The 26,638-nt window shown below is 43.6% G+C and overlaps 1 protein-coding gene across 1 annotated transcript; it reads right to left on the bottom strand.

The window, feature by feature from the left end:
- Positions 1–24,950, bottom strand: BIVM (basic, immunoglobulin-like variable motif containing). Its single transcript, XM_065409040.1, has 10 exons — positions 24,862–24,950; positions 18,763–19,355; positions 16,950–17,076; positions 15,531–15,626; positions 15,336–15,440; positions 14,339–14,433; positions 12,378–12,510; positions 11,252–11,335; positions 7,552–7,648; positions 1–328 (listed from the first exon to the last, which is right to left on the bottom strand). Exons 2-10 carry the CDS (start codon positions 19,241–19,243, stop codon positions 35–37), a joined length of 1,512 nt encoding a protein of 503 aa, XP_065265112.1. The 5' UTR covers positions 19,244–19,355; positions 24,862–24,950; the 3' UTR covers positions 1–34.
- Positions 24,951–26,638: the final 1,688 nt, after the last annotated feature.

Raw genomic sequence — 26,638 nt, forward strand, 5'->3', positions numbered from 1 at the left:
AAAACTTTAGTACAGCAGCTGTGCTGTACTAAAGTTAATTTCTATCATTCCCATCATAATCAGTATAACTCTGATATCCACTGTTCCTCCTCTCATGAAGGTTATACATCTTCTTCCACATGGACTCTTGATGGAAACCAGCACTGAAAGATCTACCCAGATGTCCATGCTGTTTCTTGGTGATATTGTCTTCGCTTTCAGATTTGGCAATTCCCTGTGCTTGTGGTTGCATATCTCGTCTAATGTTTCCAAATGGGAAGTTCCAAGGACCAAACCTTTGCCAGTTAAGTCTCTGAAAAGCAATGATACAATGCAGGTTTCCTCCTACCTAACAAAAGGTAAAAAGCGTTTTGTTAAAATGTGTGCAAAGAAAAGTACTTAAATATTCAAAATATTTTCATAAATAATACTTATGTAACAAACTGCTTTAGTTTAGTTTCTTCAACTCTTTTACTAGTTCCCTTCCTAATCTTCTACACAATACTTAAGTTTCCCTATCTAGCATTCACAAGCCAGCATAATCCAGCTTCTGCCTACCTTTGTTAGCCTTTACACTCTCCACCCAAAATGCACAACTACCAGAGTGTTTCTGTCCTCTTTCTACTCATCTTCAGATTTTCTTCCATGCACCCTTCCTTGCACCTAGAAGAGAGGGTTACTCACCTTGTGCAGTAACTGAGGTTCTTTGAGATGTGTGCCCCTGTGGGTGCTCCACTTCAGGTGTGGGTACATCCCGACGCCGTTGATTGGAGATTTTCGGTAGCAGTGCTCGGACAGAATGTGCATGCGCAGTAGCTGTCTTGCGGCGCCGTTGGAGTCTCCTTTAGTGCATGCACAGCCTGACCCCCCTCAGTTCCTTCTCTACCGTAGAGTCCTTGTATCGAACTCCAAAGTAGAGGGGAGGAGACTGGGTAGTGGAGCACCCACAGGGACACACATCTCGGAGAACCTCAGTTACTGCACAAGATGAGTAACCCTCTCTTCTTCTTCGAGTGCTGTCCCTGTGGGTGCTCCACTTCAGGTGACTGTAGAGTAGCATCCACAAAGGGGGACTTTGAAGTTACTTGCATAGTGGAGGAGAGGACCGTTAGGCCTAGTATGGCATCAGCTCTTGAGGCTTATATAACTGCATAGTGGTTAGTGAACTTATGTTCTGAGGCCCATGTAGCAGATCTCTGAAATGGGTACATTATTTAGAAATGCAATGGATGCTGCCATGGATCGTGTAGATGCTGCAATGGATCTGACACCCATTGGGGGTTGTGTCTTATACGTTTGATAACATAAGCAAATGCAGCTCGAGATCCACTTAAATAGTCTATGTTAGGATATAGCAGAGCCCTTAGATCATTCCGTCATTGAGACGAAGAGCCTTGGGGATTTGCAGAAAGACTTTGTTTTGTCCAAATAAAAGGCTATAGCTTGTCGAACATCGAGGGTATGCGACATGGCCTCCTGTGTGTTTCTGTGTGGTTTAGGATAGAGCGTAGGGAGGTGAATAGGTTGATATGGAAGGTTGAAGCTATTTTAGGGAGGAATTCTGTTCTGTCATCTGGTACCACTGAGAACAGTCTAGATCCATCCTCTTTGGAACCCCCTTTCAGGTAGTTGAAAGCAGCTATCAAATCCCCCCTCATTCTTCTCTTCTGCAGACTAAACAATCCCAGTTCCATCAGCCTCTCCTCATAAGTCATGTGCTCCAGCCCCCTAATCATTTTTGTTGTCCTCCGCTCGAATCTTTCCAATTTTTCCACATCCTTCTTGTAGTGTGGGGCCCAAAACTGGACACAGTACTCCAGAGGAGGCCTCACCAATGTCAAATAGAGGGGAATGATCACGTCCCTCGATCTACTGGCAATGCCCCTACTTATACAGCCTAAAATTCCGTTAGCCTTCTTGGCAACAAGGGCACACTGTTGACTCCAGCTTCTCGTCCACTGTAACCCCTAGGTCCTTTTCTGCAGAACTGCTTCCTAGCCATTCGATCCCTAGTCTGTAACAGTGAATGGGATTCTTCCATCCTAAGTGCAGGACTCTGCACTTGTCCTTGTTGAACCTCATCAGGTTTCTTTTGGCCCAATCCTCTAATTTGTCTAGGTCCCTCTGTATCCTATCCCCTACCCTCCAGCGTATCTACCACTCCTCCCAGTTTAGTGTCATCTGCAAACTTGCAGAGAGTGCAGTCCACGCCATCCTCCAGATCGTTAATGAAGATATTGAACAAAACCAGCCCAAGGACCAACCCTTGGGGCACTCCACTTGAAACCTGCTGCCAACTAGACATGGAGCCATTGAGCACTACCCGTTGAGCCCGACGATCTAGCCAGCTTTCTATCCACCTTATAGTCCATTCATCCAGCCCATACTTCTTTAACTTGCCGGCAAGAATACTGTGGGAGACCGTATCAAAAGGTTTGCTAAAGTCAAGGAATAACACATCCACTGCTTTCCCCTCATCCACAGACCCAGTTATCTCCTCATAGAAGGCAATTAGGTTAGTCAGGCATTACTTGCCCTTGGTGAATCCATGCTGACTATTCCTGATCACCCTGGGTCCGGTGGACAGTCCAAAGGGGAGTAACCTATACTGGAAATGGTCATGTCCAACTGTGAATCGGAGGAATCGTCTGTGAGCTGGGTGTATGGTAATGTGGAAATACGCGTCTTGTAGGTCGAGGGCTGAAAAACAGTCCCCGTTCCAGCACTGGGATTATTGTACCTAATGTGAACATCTTGAATTTGTGGGAACATATGAATTTGTTGAGTTTCTGTACGTCTAATATGCGTCGCCATCCTCCATTTTTCTTCTGGGTCAAAAAATAGTGGGAACAGAAGCCCTTCCCTCTGTATTGTGTAGGTACTGGTTCCACAGAACCCAGATGAAGTAGATGATCTATTTCCTGCCTTAAGAGGTGCTCATGAGAAGGGTTCCTGAAGAGGGAAGTGGGTAGGATAGGAGGACAAGAAATAAAGGGGATGGCATAGCCCGACCTTATGATTTCTAAGACCCAACCATCTTGCATGATGCACTCCCATGCATGGTAGAAGTGTCTCAATCGGTGGCTAAATGGGCAAAATGGCACAGCTGTGAGGGGGAGGTCATTCAGACCCTCGACCAACCTTTCAAAACCATTGCTTGTTAGGTGGTGGTTGTAATGCCGCTTGTTGAGGTTGTGAGGGTTGGCGCCTCGGAGATCTATTTCTCTGTCTGTTGGACTCATATGGTCTGGACTGTGGATGGTTGAACTGTGACTCTCTGGCATGGTGGTAAGGCTGGTAGCACTTTCTCTTAGTAGGAGGTGTGTAGATGTGCAGTCGCATGTGAGTCTTTCATAGAGTGGAGTACCTCATCGGTCTTAGATGAGAACAATTTACCTTTGTCAAAGGGGAGGTCTTCCACCTTAATTTGCAGCTCTTTTGGGATGCCAGATGACAAGAGCCAAGATGCTCTGCGCATTACAATAACGGTGGCACGTGCTGCCATATTGGCAACCTCCAGGGAAGCTTGTAGGGCAGTCCTGGGTACTAGTTGTCCCTCAGTGAGCAATGTCTTGAATTGTGCTCTTTTACCTTCAGGAAGGTCGGTCATAAACTCACATAACTTCCAGTAATTGTCAATCATATTTCGCCAGAAGGGAACTGTAGTTAGTGACCCAGGATTGTAAAGTGGATGAGGTGTGGACCTTTCATCCTAAGAGGTCTAGTCTCTTGTGGTCTTTGTCCTGAAGTGTGGATCTGGACTGGGGTTGTTTGGAGTGGATTGTTTGGAGTGGGTGGGAAAAGAGAAAGTCCATTCCCTTGGCCGGCACATAGTATTTTCTATCAGCTAATTTGCATGTGGGAGGGCTGGTGTCTGCCATACCATTTCAGCGGGTTCCAGAATTGCATCGTCTATTGGCAGTGCAATTTTTGAGGAAGAGGAAGGTTGCGAGATTTTGAGCAGCTTACGTTGGTTTTCCTGGACCTCCTCCAACGGGATGTCCTGGCTTAGTGCAATTCTTTTAAAGAGGTCTTGAAATTGTTTGAAGTCATCTGCCATTGTAGGTGGAGGTGGCATGATGGCCTTATTGGGGGAAGAAGAAGAGTTGTGCGATGGCGACATCCTCAGGGCCCGTTTCTTCCTCTGGCTCCTCTGTAGTCTCCTTTGGGGCTACAGATGTTGTAGCCACTGGAGATAATGGAGGAGACTGAAGTTCACCTCTGGGTGGGGATGAGGTTCTGGCATAGTGGGCTTTGTAGGCTGCCCAAGGATTCTATGGCAGCCACTGCATGGGAAAAGCCATGGAGGGACACATCCATGGTTGTCCGTACAATGGATATGGTGGTTGACCATGGTGGCTTTTAGATCTCAGTGTACCCCCAGCAGGTCTGTGGTGAGTCAGGGAAGAGTGTTGTGGGGAGAAGACTCCTCCATCCCGGTCCTCATCATCGCTGTCACTGGATACAGATGGTGCCATGGGCGAAGTGGGCTGCATAATGACACTCCTTGTGGACAATCCATTGGCGCCAAGGAGTGCTGATTGGGACACCAATGATATGGAAATTGCTGCAGTGCTGGTGGATGCGGTGCTGAGGGTTTAGTTGCAGCTGAAAGGTGTGCAGCCATCTTGTGGCTAAATTTTGTAAGTGCCAGTGGGCCCATCACAGCACTATCAGTCGGTGCCGGCAGAGGCGGCGGCGACGACGAGCATGGCAGTGGCGCAGATTTTGTGGTTGGCACCGGAGGTGGCGGCATGGTCGGTGCTGTGTCCGCTGCATGTGCTGGCGTGGTCAGTGCCATGGAGAAGACATGGCTGTGCCTATGTCTTGACTCCCTGCCCTTTGCTTTGGCCTCAACGGCATGGTCCGTGACGGAGGTGCTGGGGGAGTTGTAAGTGCTGACTTTCGGGGTCGTCGGCACCGAGGCTAATGACCTCACAGGGGACTGTTTCTTTTTATGCGGATCCCTCTGCTGAGAGGTCGATGCTCACTTCCTCTTTACATGAGAGGACGGAGCCGTGCTCTTTGTCGGTTCCGACCTTGTCAGCGAGCACTTAGGGGGAGGTTTCGGTTGGTCCTTTTCTGTACCTGGCTGGAGTGACTTCTCCATGAGAATCATTTTGAGGCAGAGGTCCCGGTTGCGTCAGGCTCTCGCCTTCAGGTTGTTATAGTGAACGCACTTTTGGGGTATGTGTGATTCACCCCGACATCTCACTCAGAGAGAGTGTCCATCAGATCGTGGCATTGTTTCTCGGCAGAGCTGCATCTTTTAAAGCCAGGTGAGCTCGGCATGTTTCGAGGCATGCTCCAAAAGGAGCCGGGAATGGGAGAAAAAACTTTTTTTTAAAAACAACTAACTGCTAATTAAGCTAACTAGGAACTATAATAAACTCATCTAAGGTATCTAACTACTATTTTTCTTTCTTTACTAGCTGCAGGGGAAGAAGCTGCCGCACTGCCCCACGCTCATCTTCAGCAGAGGACGGTTGAGAAGGAACTGAGGGGGTCGGACCATGCGCATACTAAACAAGACTCCAATGCGCGTCCTGACCAAGCACTGCTACCGAAAATCTCCGATCAATGGTGCCGGGACGCACCGACACCTGAAGTGGAGCACTCACAGGGACAGCGCTCGAAGAAGAACTATCTCCTCAACCCATTCCACCATGCTTCAACCCTCTCTGCCTTCAAGTCCAGTCTTAAAATTCAATTCTTCTCAGAGGCCTAGTCCTCCATAAGAAAGAAAAATTACATAAATAAAAGCCATGGAACAAATGGAGACACATGCACTGTACTTTATCTCCTGATTACACCATGCTATACTAAATGAACAAGGAGGTCACACAATCAAGTTAATGTCAGGTAAATTTAAAAATCAATTAAAAAATTCAGTATTTCGCTAAGATAAAATCCAGCTGCACTAACAGGGTATGACATTCTATACCTTGGGGGAGCGTCCTGGAAACCCCATATTCCTCATTTTTATATAATCGTGATCTTACATATAAAGCATGCCTTGTAAGATATTAGGGGAAAAGTTATGATCTGCTGAAAGTCATTTCTCTATCCATATATGTATATCATTAATGCATATGAAGTTATGAGAATTGTGTTAAATGGTTGTCACTAAAACATGCTGTAAGTTGGGGCATCAGCCAGATATTAGCTTCCCAGAGGCAACAGCAAGGAAAGTAACCAACACGTGGGCGGGGTGTCAAACAACCCATCAACAACCATTATGCAGCAAGGGAGCTACAATTCAATGACTCACATGCATGAGGCCACACCAGGGGAATTGCTCAACCTTGCCTGGAGACTCAGCAATGCCCCCAGACATGCCTGGACGTGTGCTCCCCAAGCACATGGGCCTGAGGTTATAAAACAGGCTCAGCATGTGGCCACTGTGTTCTTTCTCCTGCTCCCACCTAAGCTGCAAGCAGCAAGGACACTCTGAAGACTCCAACTGAAGGGACTGGCCAAGATTTCAAGGGTGAAATCTGTGTATTATGAACTGCAATATCCTGTGGGGTGAGGAAAACTGCTTAATCTAGATGTTGCCCTGTCTAATAGGGTTGAGAGTTTAGACTGTGTGCTTATATTTTATTTTATTTTGGTAACTAACTCTGACTTTTTGCCTATCAGTTATAGTCACTTAAAATCTATCTTTTGTAGTCAATAAATTTGTTTAACTGTTTATCTTTACCAGTGAGTTTGTATGAAGTGTGTGGCAAATCTGCTCAGGTTTTGCAAAGGCTGGTGTATATCTACTTTCCATTGATGAAGTGGTGAACCAATTAATAAATATGCATTGCTCATCTTGAGCAGTGCAAGACAGTATATTCCTGAGGTACAGTGCTGGGAGGATTTGGCTCTGGTGCCTTTCTCTGTGAGATTTATGAGTGTCTCTGGGAGCATTCATGCAATCTAGCCGAGTGTGTGGGGCTCCACATGCTGTTGTGCTGAGTGATCACAGCGCTTAGAGGGGCTTCCTGCTTGTCACTAGCAAAGCATTGTGAGAGACAGCCCCAGCTGGAGAGAGTTAAGGGGGCACAGCGGTCCCACAGTACCCGGCGGCACCCCAGGGATCTCGTCACACAGGGACTGGGTAATTGTATGCCCCCAAAAAATTACACCATAAAATGAGATAGGATATCAAAGATGAAGGGCCAATAACCTGGACTGGCATATCCTACATCCTGCAAGGCAGACCTAAACTCTTGTGCTCTGCAGTGTCTCTTTTAGCATCTATGTTTGGTTTTCTGAATTTCCGCAGTATTCCCTCTCAGCAGAAGTTATAATTAATAGATTAAGAGATTCCAAGGTCAGAGGGGACCACCGTGATTATGTAGGCTGACCTCCTGCATAACACAAGCCATAGAACTTCCCCAATAATTTTCACTGCTTCGGGCATGGCAGCCACAGGATTTGAACTCTGGACCTCTAACATTGTAGAAGACTTCACCAGAAAAGTTAAATGACAGCTTCTTAGGTACAGTGAAGAATGAATAAGCTTGTTGGGAAAAAAAGTCTAATGTAAAAGTTCTTTCCCCCATCTTAATAAGTCAATATTACCTTCTTTGTTTTTCTATACTGCAGACCCCTCTCCAGGTGTCGAATATCTAAGTATTCTGGATTTTGAGTGTTCAGGTCAGTAACAATATCTACCCACCTACAAAATAAAACGGACTAACATGTAGAAGAGATCACAAAACCCATTCACCACTAAAATTTATGGAACTACACAAATAATTCATTTCTATAATTTTTAAATGATACACATTTACCTGTGATAGAAAAACTGAGATTTGATTGAGCACATGAAAAAAAATCAATATTAATATTAAAGACTTGAAGTTGTGACATACAATTTAAGTTTTAATAACACCTAGACAGTACCATGAACATTACCACTATTCACTGCAGTGGAGGACGGTGCCCAAAATAAGTGACAGGGCTGCAGATAGCAAAGTAAAAAACTGGGATAACATTTTACAGTAAAAAGTAGTGTGGAAAGAAAAATATTTATCCCTCTGTCTCTCTGTTCTTAGTCCCAACCTCTCCCTCTCTAATCTGGCTTTTACCCCAGGATCCCCATATCCCTGTTCTCTCACAACCTCAAATCAAAGACTTCATTCCTCCCTGCTCTCAACTCTGCCAAGTCACATTTTCTTCCCACAGCCCCTTAGCGCCTTCCAGCCAAACCCCCATCAACCCTTTAAAAAGGGCTCTAGAGGTGATCCCGGCAATTACAGACCGGTAAGTCTAACGTCTGTACCGGGCAAATTAGTCGAAACAATAGTTAAGAATAAAATTGTCCAACACATAGAAAAACATAAACTGTTGAGCAATAGTCAACATGGTTTCTGTAAAGGGAAATCGTGTCTTACTAATCTATTAGAATTCTTTGAAGGGGTCAACAAACATGTGGACAAGGGGGATCCAGTGGACATAGTGTACTTAGATTTCCAGAAAGCCTTTGACAAGGTCCCTCACCAAAGGCTCTTATGTAAATTAAGCTGCCATGGGATAAAAGGGAAGGTCCTTTCATGGATTGAGAACTGGTTAAAAGACAGGGAACAAAGGGTAGGAATTAATGGTAAATTCTCAGAATGGAGAGGGGTAACTAGTGGTGTTCCCCAAGGGTCAGTCCTCGGACCGATCCTATTCAACTTATTCATAAATGATCTGGAGAAAGGGGTAAACAGTGAGGTGGCAAAGTTTGCAGATGATACTAAACTGCTCAAGATAGTTAAGTCCAAAGCAGACTGAAGAACTTCAAAAAGATCTCACAAAACTAAGTGATTGGGCAACAAAATGGCAAATGAAATTCAATGTGGATAAATGTAAAGTAATGCACATTGGAAAAAATAACCCCAACTATACATACAATATGATGGGGGCTAATTTAGCTACAACAAGTCAGGAAAAAGATCTTGGAGTCATCGTGGATAGTTCTCTGAAAATGTCCACGCAGTGTGCAGAGGTGGTCAAAAAAGCAAACAGGATGTTAGGAATCATTAAAAAGGGGATAGAGAATAAGACTGAGAATATATTATTGCCCTTATATAAATCGATGGTACGCCCTCATCTCGAATACTGCGTACAGATGTGGTCTCCTCATCTAAAAAAAGATATACTGGCACTAGAAAAGGTTCAGAAAAGGGCAACTAAAATGATTAAGGGTTTGGAACGGGTCCCATATGAGGAGAGATTAAAGAGGCTAGGACTCTTCAGCTTGGAAAAGAGGAGACTAAGGGGGGATATGATAGAGGTATATAAAATCATGAGTGATGTGGAGAAAGTGGATAAGGAAAAGTTATTTACTTATTCCCATAATACAAGAACTAGGGGTCATCAATGAAATTAATAGGCAGCAGGTTTAAAACAAATAAAAGGAAGTTCTTCTTCACGCAGCGCACAGTCAACTTGTGGAACTCCTTACCTGAGGAGGTTGTGAAGGCTAGGACTATAACAGAGTTTAAAAGAGAACTGGATAAATTCATGGTGGTTAAGTCCATTAATGGCTATTAGCCAGGACGGGTAAGGAATGGTGTCCCTAGCCTCTGTCTGTCAGAGGGTGGAGATGGATGGCAGGAGAGAGATCACTTGATCATTACCTGTTAGGTTCACTCCCTCTGGGGCACCTGGCATTGGCCACTGTCGGTAGACAGGATACTGGGCTAGATGGACCTTTGGTCTGACCTGGTACGGCCTCTCTTATGTTCTTATGTTAACTCAAACACCTCCCAGCCCCGACACCTCTCTATAACCAGGCTGAGGGGGACTCCTTTCTTCCTACTTAACAAATCTGAAACACCTCCCACACAACTATTCCAGGTTTAAGACACCCCTGTCCCTCCTCAACCTGACCCTCCTGGTTTAGAAAACTCATCCCCTGGCTCAGCACTCTTCTCCTCCTTGTTAGACCCCCAGCTCAGAAACACCCCCACTATTTGCTGCTGGGAGTGAAACAACCAGAGTTTAGGCAGCAGGGAGCATGTGTATGAGCTGAAATAGCACCACAGAAGCCTGTATTTGTCCTCTGGGCCACCTCCCTCTGCTGCTTGAAGCCTTTAGGGCATGTCTACACTTAAAACGCTACAGCGGCACAGCTGCAACTGTGCCACTGTAACACTTCAGTGTAGACACTACCTACACCAATGGGAGAACCCCTCTTGTCCACGTAGATAATCCACCTTTCTGGAAGGTGGTAGCCAGGTTGACGGAAGGAATTCTTCGCACCCCGAGACACGTAGCTATGCTGATGTAAATTCCCTGTGAATACCACCCCATAGGGCCAAAAGTCCTCTGGTGAGAGCCAGGGTACTGCACTCTGTAGTATATCAGCTGCATTATGACTATCACAGGATGGCTTTTTGGTAGAGTTTAAGTCTCATTAGGCCACAGTGACCAGTTGCCCCAATTCACTGACAGAGCCTTGGCACACTCGCCAAAAACTGAGTCTTACATAAAGGGACAGATCTGATTGGCTATGAAAAAGTCTAACAAGTACAGATTTCAGAATAGCTGGACAGAACCCGGGGGGAGATGCACAAATTTTTATTTGATTACTGTCAGATTTTTCCAACCAGCTCTGTTCCCATGGGTCAACATACCATCCCACAAACAGGCAGGAGAAAAAGTCAGAGAAACCTTTTTACTCACAGTCCCCATGTTTTGGTTTGGTTTGGTTTGTTTGTTTTTGGGGGGGAGGGGAATGGATTTTTCAGAAATTCTGATGTTTTGGAGAAATGCTGTTCCCTTCCTCCAGAAACTGGTACCAAGTTTTAGAGATCCAGCACCAAGTGAGATTGAAGAAGCTGTTCAGTGAATCAGTTCCAACTCAGACATCTAAAGCATTTGTATTTTCTGAACAAAAATAAAATCTCTTAAAAGAGAGCTGTGAGTTACACCTTTTTGGAGTCTCCAATATTTCTGATTTGTGTTTGTCTATTTAGGCTGTAAACATCTGGGACTGGAAACCTTGTCTTCTGTACATTGTACTCACAAAAAACATTGTTGACATGTAGATTTGATCACAGAATTAGTAACCCAGGTCTAGTATAATATGAAAAATCAAAACTCTCACTAAAACCCTGACTTTTCTGAAAATATTGAGTACTCCATGAATCATGGAAGCTACAAATGGTTAGTGTACTGCCCATGCCTGATTGGAGAGGACAGTTCTTAGAAGAAACTGCATGTTTTACCTATATAAGTACCTATATTCTAGAAGTTTAAAAAAAAATAGGAGAGAAGTATATTAGCTTACTTTTTACAGTGAATGGTAGGGTGTTTTCTACTTGGTTCTCCAATTAAGATCCAATATTCCACTTCTTGTTGCAAGAGGTGACCTCTGTTGAACAAAAATACAATTCTAGTAAGACTCAGCATGCATATTGCAATGAAAGACAGCAGCATATTAACTTGCTATTGGTTTTTAGAATTTTGTATTGAAATATTTTACAATTGTTAGTATAGTTGAGACAAATTACAACTGGCTGCTGAACTATTAAATAATGTATTACCTATTATAAATTAGCAAAATAGATTACCCAAGTGACTTAGGAGAAACAGGACTTTGATTTCTGGTCCAAACTCCTGTTTCACACAGGAAACTGAGGTTGAAAGTGACTGTTCATTTCCTGGAGATAAGGAACATCTTGTGTTGTGACACACACTGCCTCCTCCCCACTAATAAAAACAGATGTTGACTGACTCATCAGGGAATTCTGTTCAAATCTCTCACTGGAAGAATGGTGACCACAATATAAGGCCAAGAGTGTGATATGTATGCAATGATGAAGACTGAAGGCTCCAGAAAGCATGTTTAAATTAGAAGAAACTTTTTTCCTCACCATCCTTGTTCTCTGAGAGTGCCTCTAAATATCTTACTTTTTCCTGCTCTTAGAACATACCCCTAGTGTTACTATCCAATGGCTGTTCAGCGCCCTATGTGAAACAATCGGTGGCTTCAATGAATTCTATTAAAGTACTACTCCCATTTTATAGCTGGAGAACTGAGGCACAGGGTAGATTAAATGATTTATCTTAAAATAAAATAAAACACCACACAGGAAGTCTGTGGTTAAGCTGGGAACCTAACCGTAGTCTCCTCAGTTCAAGTTCAGCACCCTATCTTCCTTTCACAACTTAGAGATTGAATTATTAAAACACGTCACAGCTACAAGGCAAAAACAAGTGGCCAAGATTTGCTGCAGAGATTATCAACAGCAGACCTGGAAACTCTGTAAAATAATGAGACATTTCATTTCCACTCAGGGGGCTAGCATTCTGTTCGCATAGCACTCAATTCATGTGTAAATGCATTGATCATTTGCAGTCACCATTTTGGTGGAAGATTCACATAGGAGCAAGCATAACTACAAGATTCTTACCTGTATGCTTTACTAGCTTTTACAGGGGTAGCTTCAAATCCAATTGGACAAAAATAATGATTTTGGCAATGATAAATATAGGCCATCGACTCATCTTTCAGTCCTTGTGTTAACTTTACCAAGGCCCCTGCAGCTACAAAGAAAGGTCTGATCATTCTCCAAAGTGCTTTTAATCTTGCATTCAGTATCAAGCAGAAGAGCTCAGTTATTTTTCTTACATTTTCTGGTGTTATATTTATTGTAACACTGCACAAGCAGCAACATAATGCATTATGGGAAACCTTTGCAATAAACAAATATATTTGATTTTCTATTTGTTTCTTTCAGATCCCGTTCTCTAAAAACATATTACCCTGAAACAGTTACAAGAACTATTTCTCTAGAAACGGCACATAATTGAAATACTTGCATCATTTAGATCTGAAAGAAAGTATTTGGGTTTTTTTTTCCACCTTGCAGGAGAGTCCTAATTAAAGACTTAGGGATTGGTTTTGTTTTGTTTTGAACTACATCAAAATATTGTAAGGCTGACTAAAGCAAGAATATTCACAACCATTCAGAGGAATCCCACTGTCCTTAATTCCACTGACGCCAGTTAATACAGCATTTGTCGTACACAGCAAGCATATATTAGAGAGATCTGTAATTCTTAGATCAGTGGTTCGCCAACATTTTCATAACGGGAACCACTTTTTGAATAATGATCTTCTTGGGAAACACATCTGAATCTTGACCTCAACATATTCCTTAACCCAACTATAGTGCTTCCAAACAGGAGAGAGACTAGGAGAGCACTGAAACAAGAAAAACTTGTTTCTCCGCTTAAAGAGCAGAGACACAAAATGTTATTTCCTCTCCATGGGTATAGAATTTAGCAAATTGTCCCTCATAACTGCAGTGAGGATTGCTAGCAATCTCCCAGGTTCCTTTGCAGCATGGTGTATCCTATATCTTAGCTACCCCTTCACTTTGACAGTTTACTATCTAAAACGTTTTTTAAAGGTTCAGCTATATTTTTATATCCAGAGTAATCTTCAGTTAGAGGCTTATACATTCAGAAAGGAAGATACAGTAGCTGAACAATGCTGTTCAGCTACTGTATTATTACTGGTAGGATAGCACCAACTGTAGAACTAATTAATGTTGGTGGGCATTCTGCCCAAACAGACATCCTGCTTTCAACTCAACATCTGAAGTTTGATATATGCCTTAGCATTTATGGGTTAGAACACCATTATAGACTCATGTAGTAAAGTTATCACTTACTTGCAGCATGTGTGAACTAGGTATTTCCAGTCAAATTTGTTGATTAACCAGTTATGATTAGTTCAAGGAAAATTGTCTCATGTGATGCATGACAAGACTAAGAAACATTGTATAAGATGTGTGGCATTTTTAAAAAGTGCACTGGTCAGTTAGTATTTTTACATTGTAAGTTTTCTGAATCTATTTTATATAAAGAATTCCCAAGTGTTAAAACATACCAGTTGGTGGGATATGCTGTTACGATAAATGCACATCTTTAGAGAGCAGCCAGATACAGGTTGGGAAGCCAAAGGCCTCTAGCACCTTAGGAGTGCAGCTATTTCACAATAATTACACACAAGGTATATTATTTTAGTTAAAAGAAGGAAAATTTGAGTACAGAGAGAGAAGGGGGAAAAAGGAAGGTTAGAAAAGCTATGCAGCTCAGAGCCATTTAGGGTGACCAGATGTCCCGATTTTATAGGGACAGTCCCGATTTTGGGGTCTTTTTCTTATATAAGCTTCTATTATCTCCCACCCCCTGTCCCGGTTTTTCACATTTGCTGTCTGGTCACCCTAGAGCCATTTGTTGTTCTGGCTGTAACTGCATACGTTGGGACTTTAGTTACACAAATTGTTCTCTTGATCCTAAAACATTTTACAACTACAGCTTTCCAATTTATATACTAAATTAGTGTTTAAGATTAGCTACTTACCAGTTTCTCCAGCTGTCTTGTTCTTCCCATGAGGTTTATATAGAACATATGAACAGCCTTTTACATGGAAATGATCATTAATCTGTCTAAACCACCTGAAAACAATAAGACTCATTTTAAAGATTTTGGTATTTTAACAAACACTGAAGCAAAATAATTCTTAATATTTATACTTGTTTTTGCCATCTTCTCCTCCTTTAGTGATTTAGAATATGAACTCACTGGGGCAAGGACAGTCTTCTAATGCGTTTATGCAGTACTTTGCACAACGGTGGCCTGGTCTCAATTAGGGTTGCTAGGTGCTATAGTAGTACAACTAGTAAATAATTCATCACAAGGAGCTGGAAGGGACAGAAGTCTGGTAATGGATATACAGCTTTTTCACCTTTATCTTACTAGTTCAAGTCCCACACAGTTCTTATTCTCAGGTACAGCTAATTAGAGGTCTCACTCCAATCCCTAAATAGGTCTGCACATAAAACTATCATGGCATCCGACATATTTGGTAATATCTTGTAAGAGGCAAAGGACTGAATGGATATGGAGAACTGACATGGAGACAGATGTACTTCTAAAAAGAAAGGTGAACTATGGATTTAAAAAAAAGGGGGGGGGGGGAGCTTTCCCCCCATGTTAGCATTTGGGTACCCTATGTCACCCTTCCAGTGCAGGCTCATAGCACAGGCAGTGGTAATGCAATAGAAACATAACTTCAGTCTCTAGTCACTAGAGCCATCAGTGTAGAAGCATACAAAAATAGTAGGACAGCAAAAACAGCTCAGGAAAAAAGCTATTAAAAACAGACTCTGGGCTCTATTGTCAGAACCCTTAAGGTTTGTTTAATTGTTCATGATGTTTTCAGAAAGCTCGAATAAAACACAGTGAGTTAGTCAGAGTATATTATTGCTGTTTTAAGAGTGACAATCTAATTATTTTTAGTATTAGAAAATTATTCTACACATTAGCATTTCAGTTGCTTCAAGAAAACAAATTGTACCTCATTAAAGTTGTATTTCCTGTAAAGGGACCAAACCTAATTTCCTCAAATGGGGGTTGAAAGCCCAAAATATGCAAGGCTTCTTCTTGAGTAATAGGTGGTAGGCTGAAAATGAAATTGATAATCATAATTAATAGAGTATTTAGATAGCCATTTTAGGTTCCTTGAAATTGAAATGGAATAGAAATGACGTACTTTCCAGCTCCCAGTGTGCTATATAAATAATTCCAGCAAGATACTAGAGAGGAAATTCCACAGGAAGTCTTATATTGTGGTCGGCTAATACAGTACCTGAGAAGAAAGAGAAAATTTTCTTTATTTAGATATATGCAGCTTGCTGCACTTTCATTTGTGACAATTTACCCAAAAGTCAAATAGTGTTTAAAAAAAAAAAAAAAAAGTATTTTGTCTCACCTTGCCTTTAAAATAAGTCACTGGTAAGTCTCAACCTGCATATATGAATTTAAAAAATCTGGAGTAAATATGCCAATTTCTCTTTCATGGGACTTCACACAGGAAAAGTAAATAAAATGGAAATCTGGCATATTTCACAAGCACAAATCTCACACACATTCATTTTCTGAACATTTCTAAAATTAGGTGGCGATGTGGATCCCACTCCATCAAGATCTGTGCTGAGACTACCAACTTAATTCACAAAGGCCTACTAACCACAGAAATAATTTTGGGGCAGAACTGAAATAGGTCAAGTCTACATTAATGATCTTGTGGAAAAGATTACATGTATCCCAATAACAATACCTTAGCCAGCCAGCCTTTCAAGTCAATAGCTTTCTAATACTGCAATTCCTTACTAAATTGCAACTCTTTGGAACTTTACCAATGGAGGTGACTTTAGGTCACAGATTCCCTATCCTAACCTTTATTTCCATGCCATAGAAACCTTCTGACGGGTTAAAATTAGTTTAGTGGCTTCAACCCAGTTCTTAGTCAACATTCTGTAGTACATTCACAGTTCTGTATGACTGAGAGATTTTGCTCAAGTAGCCCCGACCACAAAAGAAGGGCAGAAAGTCAGAATAAGCTACACTTGTATGTGAGTAAATTTACACATTGCCTGCTCATGCTAATGGGCTCTCACTTTGTATTAGTACCAAATTCACCCACAACTTTTTTGTTCTTTATTGAAAGTAGAAATTTCCAAATATGTAGGAAATGTAAATGATGGCACACAGTATCTTAACAACAATAAGGATTGGCAGGCATGATGTCCCTAGCCTCTGTTTTCCAGAAGCTGGGAATGAGTGACAGGGAATGGATCACTTGACGATTACCTGTTCTGTTCATTCCCTCTGGGGCACCTGGCATTGGCCACTGTCAGAAGACAGGATACAGGGCTAGATGGACCTTTGGTCTGATCCAGTATGGCTGTTTATTTTTTATGTTATGTTCACCACAAGATCCAGATCCCCTTGTAGTAAGTATCAGGTCTAGTTCACTAACTCTATGTTGAACAGATCCCATATACTCTTCTATCCAACTATTAAAGAAAAACTATTACACATTAAAATTTAAAATAAGACAGCCAGCAACAACATTTACAAACAAGCTCTGCATACTACGGTAATCTTAATTATGACTTTTAAATACTACCATCTCCTGAGGTCGAGCACTTTCCGCTGCTTTATTTCTTCAACAGTGGAATGTTGAGAACACTCCCTGTATTGTTTGCTTTTTTTGTCCAAAGATTTTTTCTTTGTTACTTGTTTCTTCATGTTTCCTGCAAGATAAATTTTAGAAGCAGTTAATGACTGCTTAATATACAAGCTAAATATTTCCACTATAATGCCCTTACCAGAAGGCATTCAATGTACTTCTAACAAAAAGACAATATGCTGCATGGATAGAGGTGTACTGTGATTATTTCCATTGGAAGGAAAAGTTAGCTTGTGAACTGGGACTGCCAACAGCTTTGGGAAGAACCAGTAAACTGGTATATACCTTTTACACAATAGCTCATTTTACTGAAGAATATTTCTATTCTCTATAATCACCTACTGAATGGATTAAAAAGGAGGTCATACTGAATGACCTCCACAAACATTGTGAGCCTCTCTCACCCAGCCATTCCAGTAATTGGTGGCCTTCCATGACCTCTCCAGAGCCATCTGGGTGCACTAGAGGGAGAGCAGACCACTGACAATAGCCTCACATTATATATATAATGTGATTAGATGGATATATCTGCTAATCTGCATAAGCAGCGTCTTCTGTCTCCAACACTAACAACCACACTTTCTGACTGAAGTGCCTAGGGACATGCAGAGGGGAAATATATCCCCAGGAACTTTCCCTTATTGCAAGTCACTGTATAGGAAGAAGAATAAAAACAGTTGAGAGGGAATATTTTCAATCTTGTTTTGCGACTACATATTTTTGAACCACAGTGAAATATACTGTTATACATTTTAGCAGAATTGAAACCATACCTGTAAAATACACTTTATCCATATATCTTATCTTTCAAAAGAGCACCATATGAATACACGAAGACAAAGCCAATAGCATTTTATATCTTAAAAAAGTATTTAAGAGTTACAAAGACTGTTTTGCAATCATTAAGCTAAATTAGACCTTGACTGGTCAGCCAACTCATAAGAAAAATCTAAAGCAATGGCTCTAGGCATATTCAGTGATTATAGGCCAGATATAAAAATCAGTTGTGTACATATGAATGGTCAATAAACCATTAAAATCTTTGGCTAAGCAGAAACAAGAGGAACACAAAACAGTGGAAAACACAGTTTATCATATACATACACAATTCAAAATGCTTGAACAGTGTTTGGGAAATTTTGACTTTCTCCATGCATAATAAATTTACTTTTATAAAGATAACATTTGCTTTTGTTGGTATTCTCACAGGAGCCTTTGGGCAGTTTTTCAAGGTAGCTGGATCAAAGCTGAAAGTCACAAGGCCAGCAATTTCTTCCCTTTTAAAAATAGACGTCAGTCCTTTCTGTCAGCTCTAAATAGTTTTATTTTTCAAACAGTGACAAAATGTAATACCAAGAGAACACAATAATAAAGTATTCATTTCCCCCACCCTTAGCTGGAAAAGAGGTTGGCTTATATGAGCACATAAGATTTACAACGCTTTGTATTATTTCTACACAGCTTGGAAATGTATGCCATGTCAAACAAAGTACTGGGTTCTACAGGAAAGCAAAAGTAGAGTAAGGAAGAGCCACAAGGTTGGGAACACTGCAGCCACTACTCCCCTGGCCTGACCCACTCCTATCCAAGCCCCCAAGACCAGCATCTGTGGGGCCAGCACAAAGACCATTTCTACAACACACATCTACGTAGTTCCAATGCACAATGTAAGTGGGGGAGGGTCTTGCATTGGCCCTCCACGTCACTCATGCAGCATTTTTCTGAATGCTGCAGTGCTGTAATGTCTTACCTGCTCTGTTTTTCAGATTTGGGGTCACTCCATTGAACTCTGATTTGTCAATTTCCCATGCCAGTGGAAGCTTTCCAAGACTACTAGATAAATTTTCCAAGTTAGTGTCTTCATTGTAGATTATCTCAGAAGCTCCACTTTGAATGCCAATGAAGTTAGGTGTATTATTTCCAACATTTAAGGCAGCACTATCTGATAGGCAGGCACTAACTGTAGCACTTGGACTTTTACAAACGGACGTTACCTGGTTTAAAAAAGCATAGTCTGAGCAGATGGTATAAATTTTTTCTCGGGTGTGAGTCACAGGACATCCCCATGGATAATGCCCATCTCCAGTAGGACCCAGTGACACAGCGGATGCATCTGAAGTGCAATATGGCTTTACATCATTATGAAGAGTAGCTTCTGGAGATTTTTTTTCAGGTCTGTTTTCTTTGTGTCCAGAACCATTCTCCCTTTCACCTTCTGCAATGTTAGGCATTGAATGATACTAAAAAGTTCTGTCTAGTTAAGAAGTGTTCAGCAATTTTTTTTTTAAATAAAAATTCAGCCTACATCATTGCCTGCAGATTTGCAAGCTACCGACGAGGTACCTGCAAGAAGGGAAAAGCAACTGTTACCACAGCACGCCTCAGCTGATAAACAAGCTATATACAAACTTTAAACAAAGGCTTTTATTTTAAAAATTGCAAACAATGAGAGTCGCAATACATTTCAGGGTATTTCAGAATACAGAATGCTCTACCCTGCTGTCCAAACATTTGCTTTCGATAAGTACTGCTAGGATGCTGCTACATATAGAGCTTTCATTATTTGTGAAGTGCCAACAGCATACTCTGTGCTGACAGCATACTGAGTCAACCCTCAGTAAGTCATTTCTTAAAACAATTTAGGATAAAAAAGTAAATAGTTTTTCCACAGAGAAAATTGGCATATGCATGAACACTGCAGTTTATTATTTCTACTACAAACATTTGTAACAGTAATCATACAGATCTCAACGCATTTTCCAATTATTACTTAAAGGGATATCAACTAAAAAAGACACACACTTCTCACTGAAAATCTTACCTAGTTTTGCTATCAGAGAAACTCAGATTTATTGTAACTAGAAGAACAGAAACATTTCCTTTTCAGTTTGTGTATTTACCATCACTTGTGTACAGTGAGTCACTGTATAGTCACTCAGTCTTCCCTTTTGTTTGTGTGGGTCTTTCACATAGCAACAGGGGAAGAAAAGGTTTGGTTTTGTGTTTATGTGCATGTTTGTTTTATACACACAAGAAAATGAGGCAGGTGTACTATTAAAAGCTACTTTTAATTAAAGTTTTAAAATCAAGGTGATGGCATCCTTGAAATCATCCATACCACTGCAACATGGATAACAAATATGAAGAAACACACACAGAAGAATGAATACGCATTGTTGTAGCTGCGTCAGTCCCAGGATATTAGAAAGACAAGATGCATCTAGCATCTTCCACCTTGCATTTAGCTATGACGATCCACGTACCTTTCCCAGACCTGAAGAAGAGCTCTGGGTGGTGCTCGCTCTCCCACAGAAGTTTGTCCAATAAAAAAGATATTACCTGAGTCACCCTGTCTCACAGAAGAGGTAAGTGATTTGTCCAAGAACTAGAAACAGAACCTGGCAATGCTGACTTCTAGTATCTATACTTAGCCAATAAACCATAACCCCTCTCCAATACACTACTTTGTAGTACGCATGGTAGACAACGCTGAACAAGTCTGTAGGTATGGGAGTTTCAATTTGCATTACATATAGAGGTCCTGTCGACACTGGTAAAATGAACGTGTGTATTTGCTACCATTCAGGTCCCAATCCTGCAAAGGACTCTGCATTGGCAGGTCCCTCTAATATCACCATAAATTACAATGAGACAAGGCACAGCCAAGTTGTTACAACCACACCCCTGGTACACATCCCCACACCATTTCCTAAGGTAGATGGAGCTACAGTGGTTTGTACCTAGGGTGGTATCAGGAACCACTGAGCAGAGTGAACCCTCCTTCACTAGAAGGCTCTAATGACCCTTTATTGGCCAGCGCCACGCACATGGGAACATTGCACACGCGTTTGTATGCAACAGGCAGCAACAGCATTAGAACCCTCCACTGGGCCTGGGAGGGCAGCTCCCTGAACTCCGCCCACTCATGACACTAAGATAGCAGCAGATCTTCACATCGCGAATGCCCCGCCCACACATGGGGCTGGATCATGAGCTCACGCCATAGTCAGTAGGTTCCAGAGTTAATGTTCTGGTGGGAGGAGCCAGAGCAGCCCCAGCGGAGGGCAGGATTTCACCGCTCACTGGCTGGGCTGAGAGGAGCAAGCGGCTGCCACAGCCCAGCCCTGCCCAAAGGGCAGTGGCCACCACAAGCTGCGACAGACCCACCCCACTTCTCCTCAGGACGTGGCACATGGGGAGGCCTCCCCGGCCTCTCGCCTTCCCTCCAGGATGCGGGCGCTGAAGGCCCCGGGTCGTTACCTGCATGGTGGCTTCCACGTCTCTCGCTCGGCAGCAGCTGGGGTGTGATCACACCAGAAACAGAGTGGGGGGGGGGGGGCTTCAAGCTCCGACTCACCCGTACCCCCTTCCTACTCAGCACGGCTGCATGGACAATACCAAACCTCACCAGAGGAAGCGGTGACCGGGCAAAGGAGAGGGGAACTCAGACAGCAACGACCTCCCACAGCCCCTGGATTGTTCATGACAGCCAGCAGGGTGGAAATCGCGCGAGGACTAAAACAGAGCAGTGCATCTCCGCCCCTCTCCCCCTACCAATGGTATTGCCCAGCGCTCCCACAACACCTCAGGGCAGGAAGAGAGGGAGGGACAGTTGTTCAATGACAGTGCGGCAGAGGTGTGGTGGGTGGAGCTTGTGGGGAGGACTGATGGGTGCCATGCTGTAGAGCGGCTGGCGTGGGCTGCGCGAGGGCTGGGCCTGTGGTGGTGGGATCCTCCCACCCTACACTCAGGAGGTTATGGTGTTGTGGCTCTGCCCAGGCCATGGGTGGCCTGATATGGGGGGCAGCCCCCCCACCCAGGTGGGGTGCGACGCGCATGTAAGTCTCAGCTGCACCGGTCCAGGTGGGGGTCAGGACAAGCTCCGGGATGTTAGTGGGAGTGGGGGACCCTGGTTGGGGGGACTGGCGGGCTCCCAGGATGGAGGAGAACTGAGGGCAGATTAAAGGAAGCACTCGAGGGGGTGGGCAAGTCACAGTGCCCTGGCTGTCACCGCTGAGCAGGCAGTCCCTCCACGGTGAGAGGCTGGCAACCAGCACAGCTACACATAGACTCCTAGGGTCTCCCTGCAATTAGAAAATCCCCTATTGCAGTGTTATCGACACTCAAGATTTTGTCCTGCATCTCATGGTAATTATTGTTTTCCTTCTGGAGTCAAGTGAATATGTGATGAGTTCAGCCTTCATTCTTAAAGTACATTCTAGCCACAGGTGTCGACTTTGTTATTTCCCATGGGGTGCTCGACCCCTGCTCTGCCCCCTCTCCATCCATTCCCCCAAGGCCCAACCTCTTCCCTCCCCAGCTCTGCCTCTTCCCACCCTATTTTGCCCCCTCCCTCAAGGGTGCCCCCTCCCCCCACAGCACCTCTTGCCCGCTACTGAACAGCTGATCATAGCAGGCAGGAGGCACTGGGAGGGGGAGGAGCTGATCAGCAGGGTCGTTGGTGGGTAGTGAGCACCCACAATTTTTTTTTTCCCATGGGTGCTCCAGCCCTGGAGCACCCACGGAGTCGGCACCTATTATTCTAGCCCTTGTGGTGGTGGAGAAAGCTTCAAAATATGACCCCAGTGCACCTAATGCCTCAAAAAGCAGAAGGCAAATAAAAGAAATACCAAATCTATTATTTTTACATAATCCCATGGTTTTAAAGCCAATCTTGTGATTTTTGGTGACTCTTACTCATGATTTTTGAATGTTTGGGGTTGGCAATGCTATTGCTGACAGTGGCTGTCTACCATGGGGCTCCCCTCGGCAGCTGATGAGAACAGATTGACTGCTAGGGTTGATGTAACAAAGCTGTTTCCCTACAGTTACCCCAGCCCACGCTACATGGTGCTCTGTCCTAATGCTGAAAACGTTTTCCCCCACCAGCTTCACGACAGCTAACTTGTTTTCAAATTTAGCTGAAACAGTGACATCGAGAGACTCATATGGCAATCTTGAGTGGGGCCTCTAGCCACTACCACCACATAAATATTAAATACAAATATATTTATTTATGGTGATTTATCACAATATATTCAAAAAGCTGCCCATCTGTGACTCTGGGCGTTTTTGATATTTAAAAAGAAAACAAAGAAGGAGCTAAAAGCTATGAGCTTCTAACATATAGAGTTTAATTATAAAATTGCATAATTAAGCCTTATAACCCATAAATAGAGCAGTCCCTAGCCATAGAGGCACTTCAAACAGTGGAAAGGGGACTATGCTGCGTAGAATGGGTCCTCAAACTAGAGGGTTTTTGTGGCCGTTGGTGATGGTGATAGGTATGCAAACTCACTGAGTTCTCAAGTGTCCGGTGGTCCAGTCAGGTTTGCAACTCGGAAAGGGGGGGGGGGGGGGCGGTAGGAAAAGGACAGGTCCAACACCAAAGCCAGAATTTTATGTGACTGCTTCCAAGGGTAATGTACATCTTAGAACGGAGAGCATCTTCCCAGGTTTCACTCTTTGGAAGGCTTGTGGAACTGTAGTTGGCCAGCAGCCTTGGAGGCAATTATGTAACAATTTTGCTTCCAACACATTTTTCTTTGAGCCAAATTACTATCATTAGGATAGCAATAGTACTGGCTTAGCCAGACAGACCTAAAAATAGATTAAATGATTTAAGCTTATTTTAGAAATTAGTTTGGCACTGACAGACTGTGCCAGATTGTGCTCTGTAGATCCATGAACAGATAGCCCACATCTCCCACACAAGTGGGGCGAAAAGCTCAGTAACCTCTGTAGATTCTGTGGATCTCTCTCCAAGCAGTAAAAAGTAGGGGGAAATATTTTACTCTGTAGAGTCATAGAGAGTAAGGCCAGAAAGGACCAGCAGATCATCTAGTCTGACCTGTATATCACACGCCACCAACACCCACACACACTAAACCCAACAACTGAAATTAGACTAAAGTATTACAGCTCACAGGAGACTAGACTGTTATGTGCCACAGGCACAAGAGAATGGGGGGGATTGAGGTGCATCCCTGCCCAAGGCCCCTGCAATAGCCAACAACAGGGAAATCGTTAAGTGAGGTATACCTAGGTCAGGGGTTCTCAAACTTCATTGCACCGTGACCCTCTTCTGACAATAAAAATTACTACACAACCCCAGGAGGGGGGACTGAAGCCTAAGCCCACCCTGAGCCCTGCTGCCCTGCATGGGGGAGCCAAAGCCAAAGCCCCACCACTCAGGCGGGGGAACAAAGCTGAAGCCCAGCCTGAGCCTCACCACCCAGGGTTGAAGTCCTCGGGCTCTGGCTTCGGCCCAGGTCCCAGTAAGTCTAAGCCAGTCCTGGCGACCCCATTAAAATGGGGTCCTGACCCACAGTTTGAGAACTGCTGACCTAGGTAATCCTGTCAAGTGACCTACACCCACACACTGCAGAAGGCAAAAAACATCTAAGGTCTCTGCCAATCAGATCTGGGGGGGAAATTCCTTCCTGACCCTACACCCCCTGCCCCCCAGAGCCCAGCCACGGGGCACCCTCTAGTCCAGACACCCACACACCCCTCCCACCAGAGCCCAATCCTCAGCCCCACCCCCAGTTGCAGGGCAGCCCCCGGCCCAGCCCCCCCAGCCACCAGCGCCCGCCCTCTCCACAAAGCCCAGCCCCGGGGCAGTGCCGGCCCAGACACCAGCCCCACACCCCCCAGAGCCCAGCTGCAGGGCAGCCCCCAGACACCAGCGCCCCCAGCCACGGGGCAGCCCCCGGCCCAGGCACACCCCCCCCCACAGAGCCCAGCTGTAGGGCAGCCCCCGGCCCAAACACCAGCCCCACCCCCCAACTTCTTTACTGTCCCGCCAGGGCACACAGCGTGGTGCGCCCGCGCCCGCGCCCTTCCTCACCCTCCGCCAGAGCTGGCCGGGTCTCCCAGGCCCGCTCCTGTCCCCGGGAGAAGGAGGATCAAAGAGCGAGCAGCCTCCAGCCCAGCCAGGCTAAGCGCTCCGCTCACTGCGAGCTGGGTTCTGCAGAGTCCAGCGGCGCCTAGTGGTGGCCAGAAATTCTGTGGGGAAAACAGAGAATGCTGCAAAATTCTGCATAATTGCCCCAGGACTAGGGCGATCACTTAGCCCCTGACCATATGAGCAAGAACCACCCAGCCTAGCACCTGTAGGAGAGAATTCAGAGCCCTGGCCCTATCTCTAGCTGTGGCCATTCCTGATGCTTCAGAGGAAGGAGATAACAGCTCTCCCCGCCCAAAATCCTTCTTGACTCTTGCAAGTGGTTGGCTGAAACCCTGATGTATGAGTTTTTAAGAACATAGGACACAATTTAACTGTCACCATGATATTTCTTTTTTAAAATAATATTGTTCTTGAAAATCTTCTCAATGTAACTTATTCTCTGTGTTTTTACACAAACCTATTCACAATAACATAAAAAAATCTATGAAATAATGGCCCCTTCTTGGAGAGTTAATTTACTTTGTATTTTGTGTTTCAACACAAAAGTAATGATAAAATATAGTTAAAAGAACAAAAGTCTATGTATATGTATTTCCAATAAAGGAACATTTCTTGATGGGGTTATTGTAGATACTGTTATTGGGAACAGGAAAAACATACAAAGAATAAAGTGTCAGTGCTTGGTGTTGTCAGAATAACTCTGTTTTTCCTACTACCTTCAGCAATGTATACAGATTAATAGAGTTGCTGCCCTTCTGTCCAGGGTCCAGTAACCAGGGCTGGTTTCAGTAATACATCTAGGGCCCCTTTCTAAAATAAATAACATGTGTGACCCAAGCCCATCTAAAACCTTCTCTCCCACCCCATTTCACAAATTTAAAACCTAAATACCCTTGTTACCTTTCCATAATGATCAAAACCATAAAGTGAGGAACATGATAAGCCCCCTCACTCTTACATAACTCAGTTTATTGAAGACCCAGAGAGTGTACAATACAATCCTCAACCACCTGTAATCTCACCCATGAATTCAGATAGGTCTACTGGTATAGCAGACACTAGAATCCTGTCTGCTTCAAACTAACTCCACCTATATCTTATAGCCACCCAGACTAGCACCACAGACCTAGCATCAACGCTAGATAACACACAGAGCTCAGCATTTCTAAGTAGACAAAGCAAGACACCTGAACCAAATCCACAGAGATGTTTTGGTTTCTCTACCCTACCAGAGTGAGAGTCTAATACCTCTCAGTTCAAGGTGGCTCACATTCCCCAGGCTATCCCTTTCCAAATTTCTCCCCACTTTCATAAATATATGTACCTGTACATATGAAATAATATCATTTCCAAAAACAGACCACAAACTCTTAACAATACAATAAAACACTATACTTACATACAATAATTAAATTACAATCAACTTGGAAAAAATAGTTAAAAGTAGTTACAGGACAGGTACTATGCCAGCTTCTGCCATTTTTTTTTTTTTACAATAATATTTTCCTATTTTAAAACTGTTTATTTCCTACCCTGTTACATAAGAACATAACATAAGAACGGCCATACTGGGTCAGACCAAAGGTCCATCTAGCCCAGTATCCTGTCTACTGACAGTGGCTAATGCCAAGTGCCCCAGAGGGAGTGAACCTAACAGGTAATGATCAAGTGATCTCTCTCCTGCCATCCATCTCCACCCTCTGACAAACAGAAGCTA

Source organism: Emys orbicularis, chromosome 1, assembly GCF_028017835.1.
Source record: "Emys orbicularis isolate rEmyOrb1 chromosome 1, rEmyOrb1.hap1, whole genome shotgun sequence".
NCBI classification, from domain to species: domain Eukaryota; kingdom Metazoa; phylum Chordata; order Testudines; family Emydidae; genus Emys; species Emys orbicularis.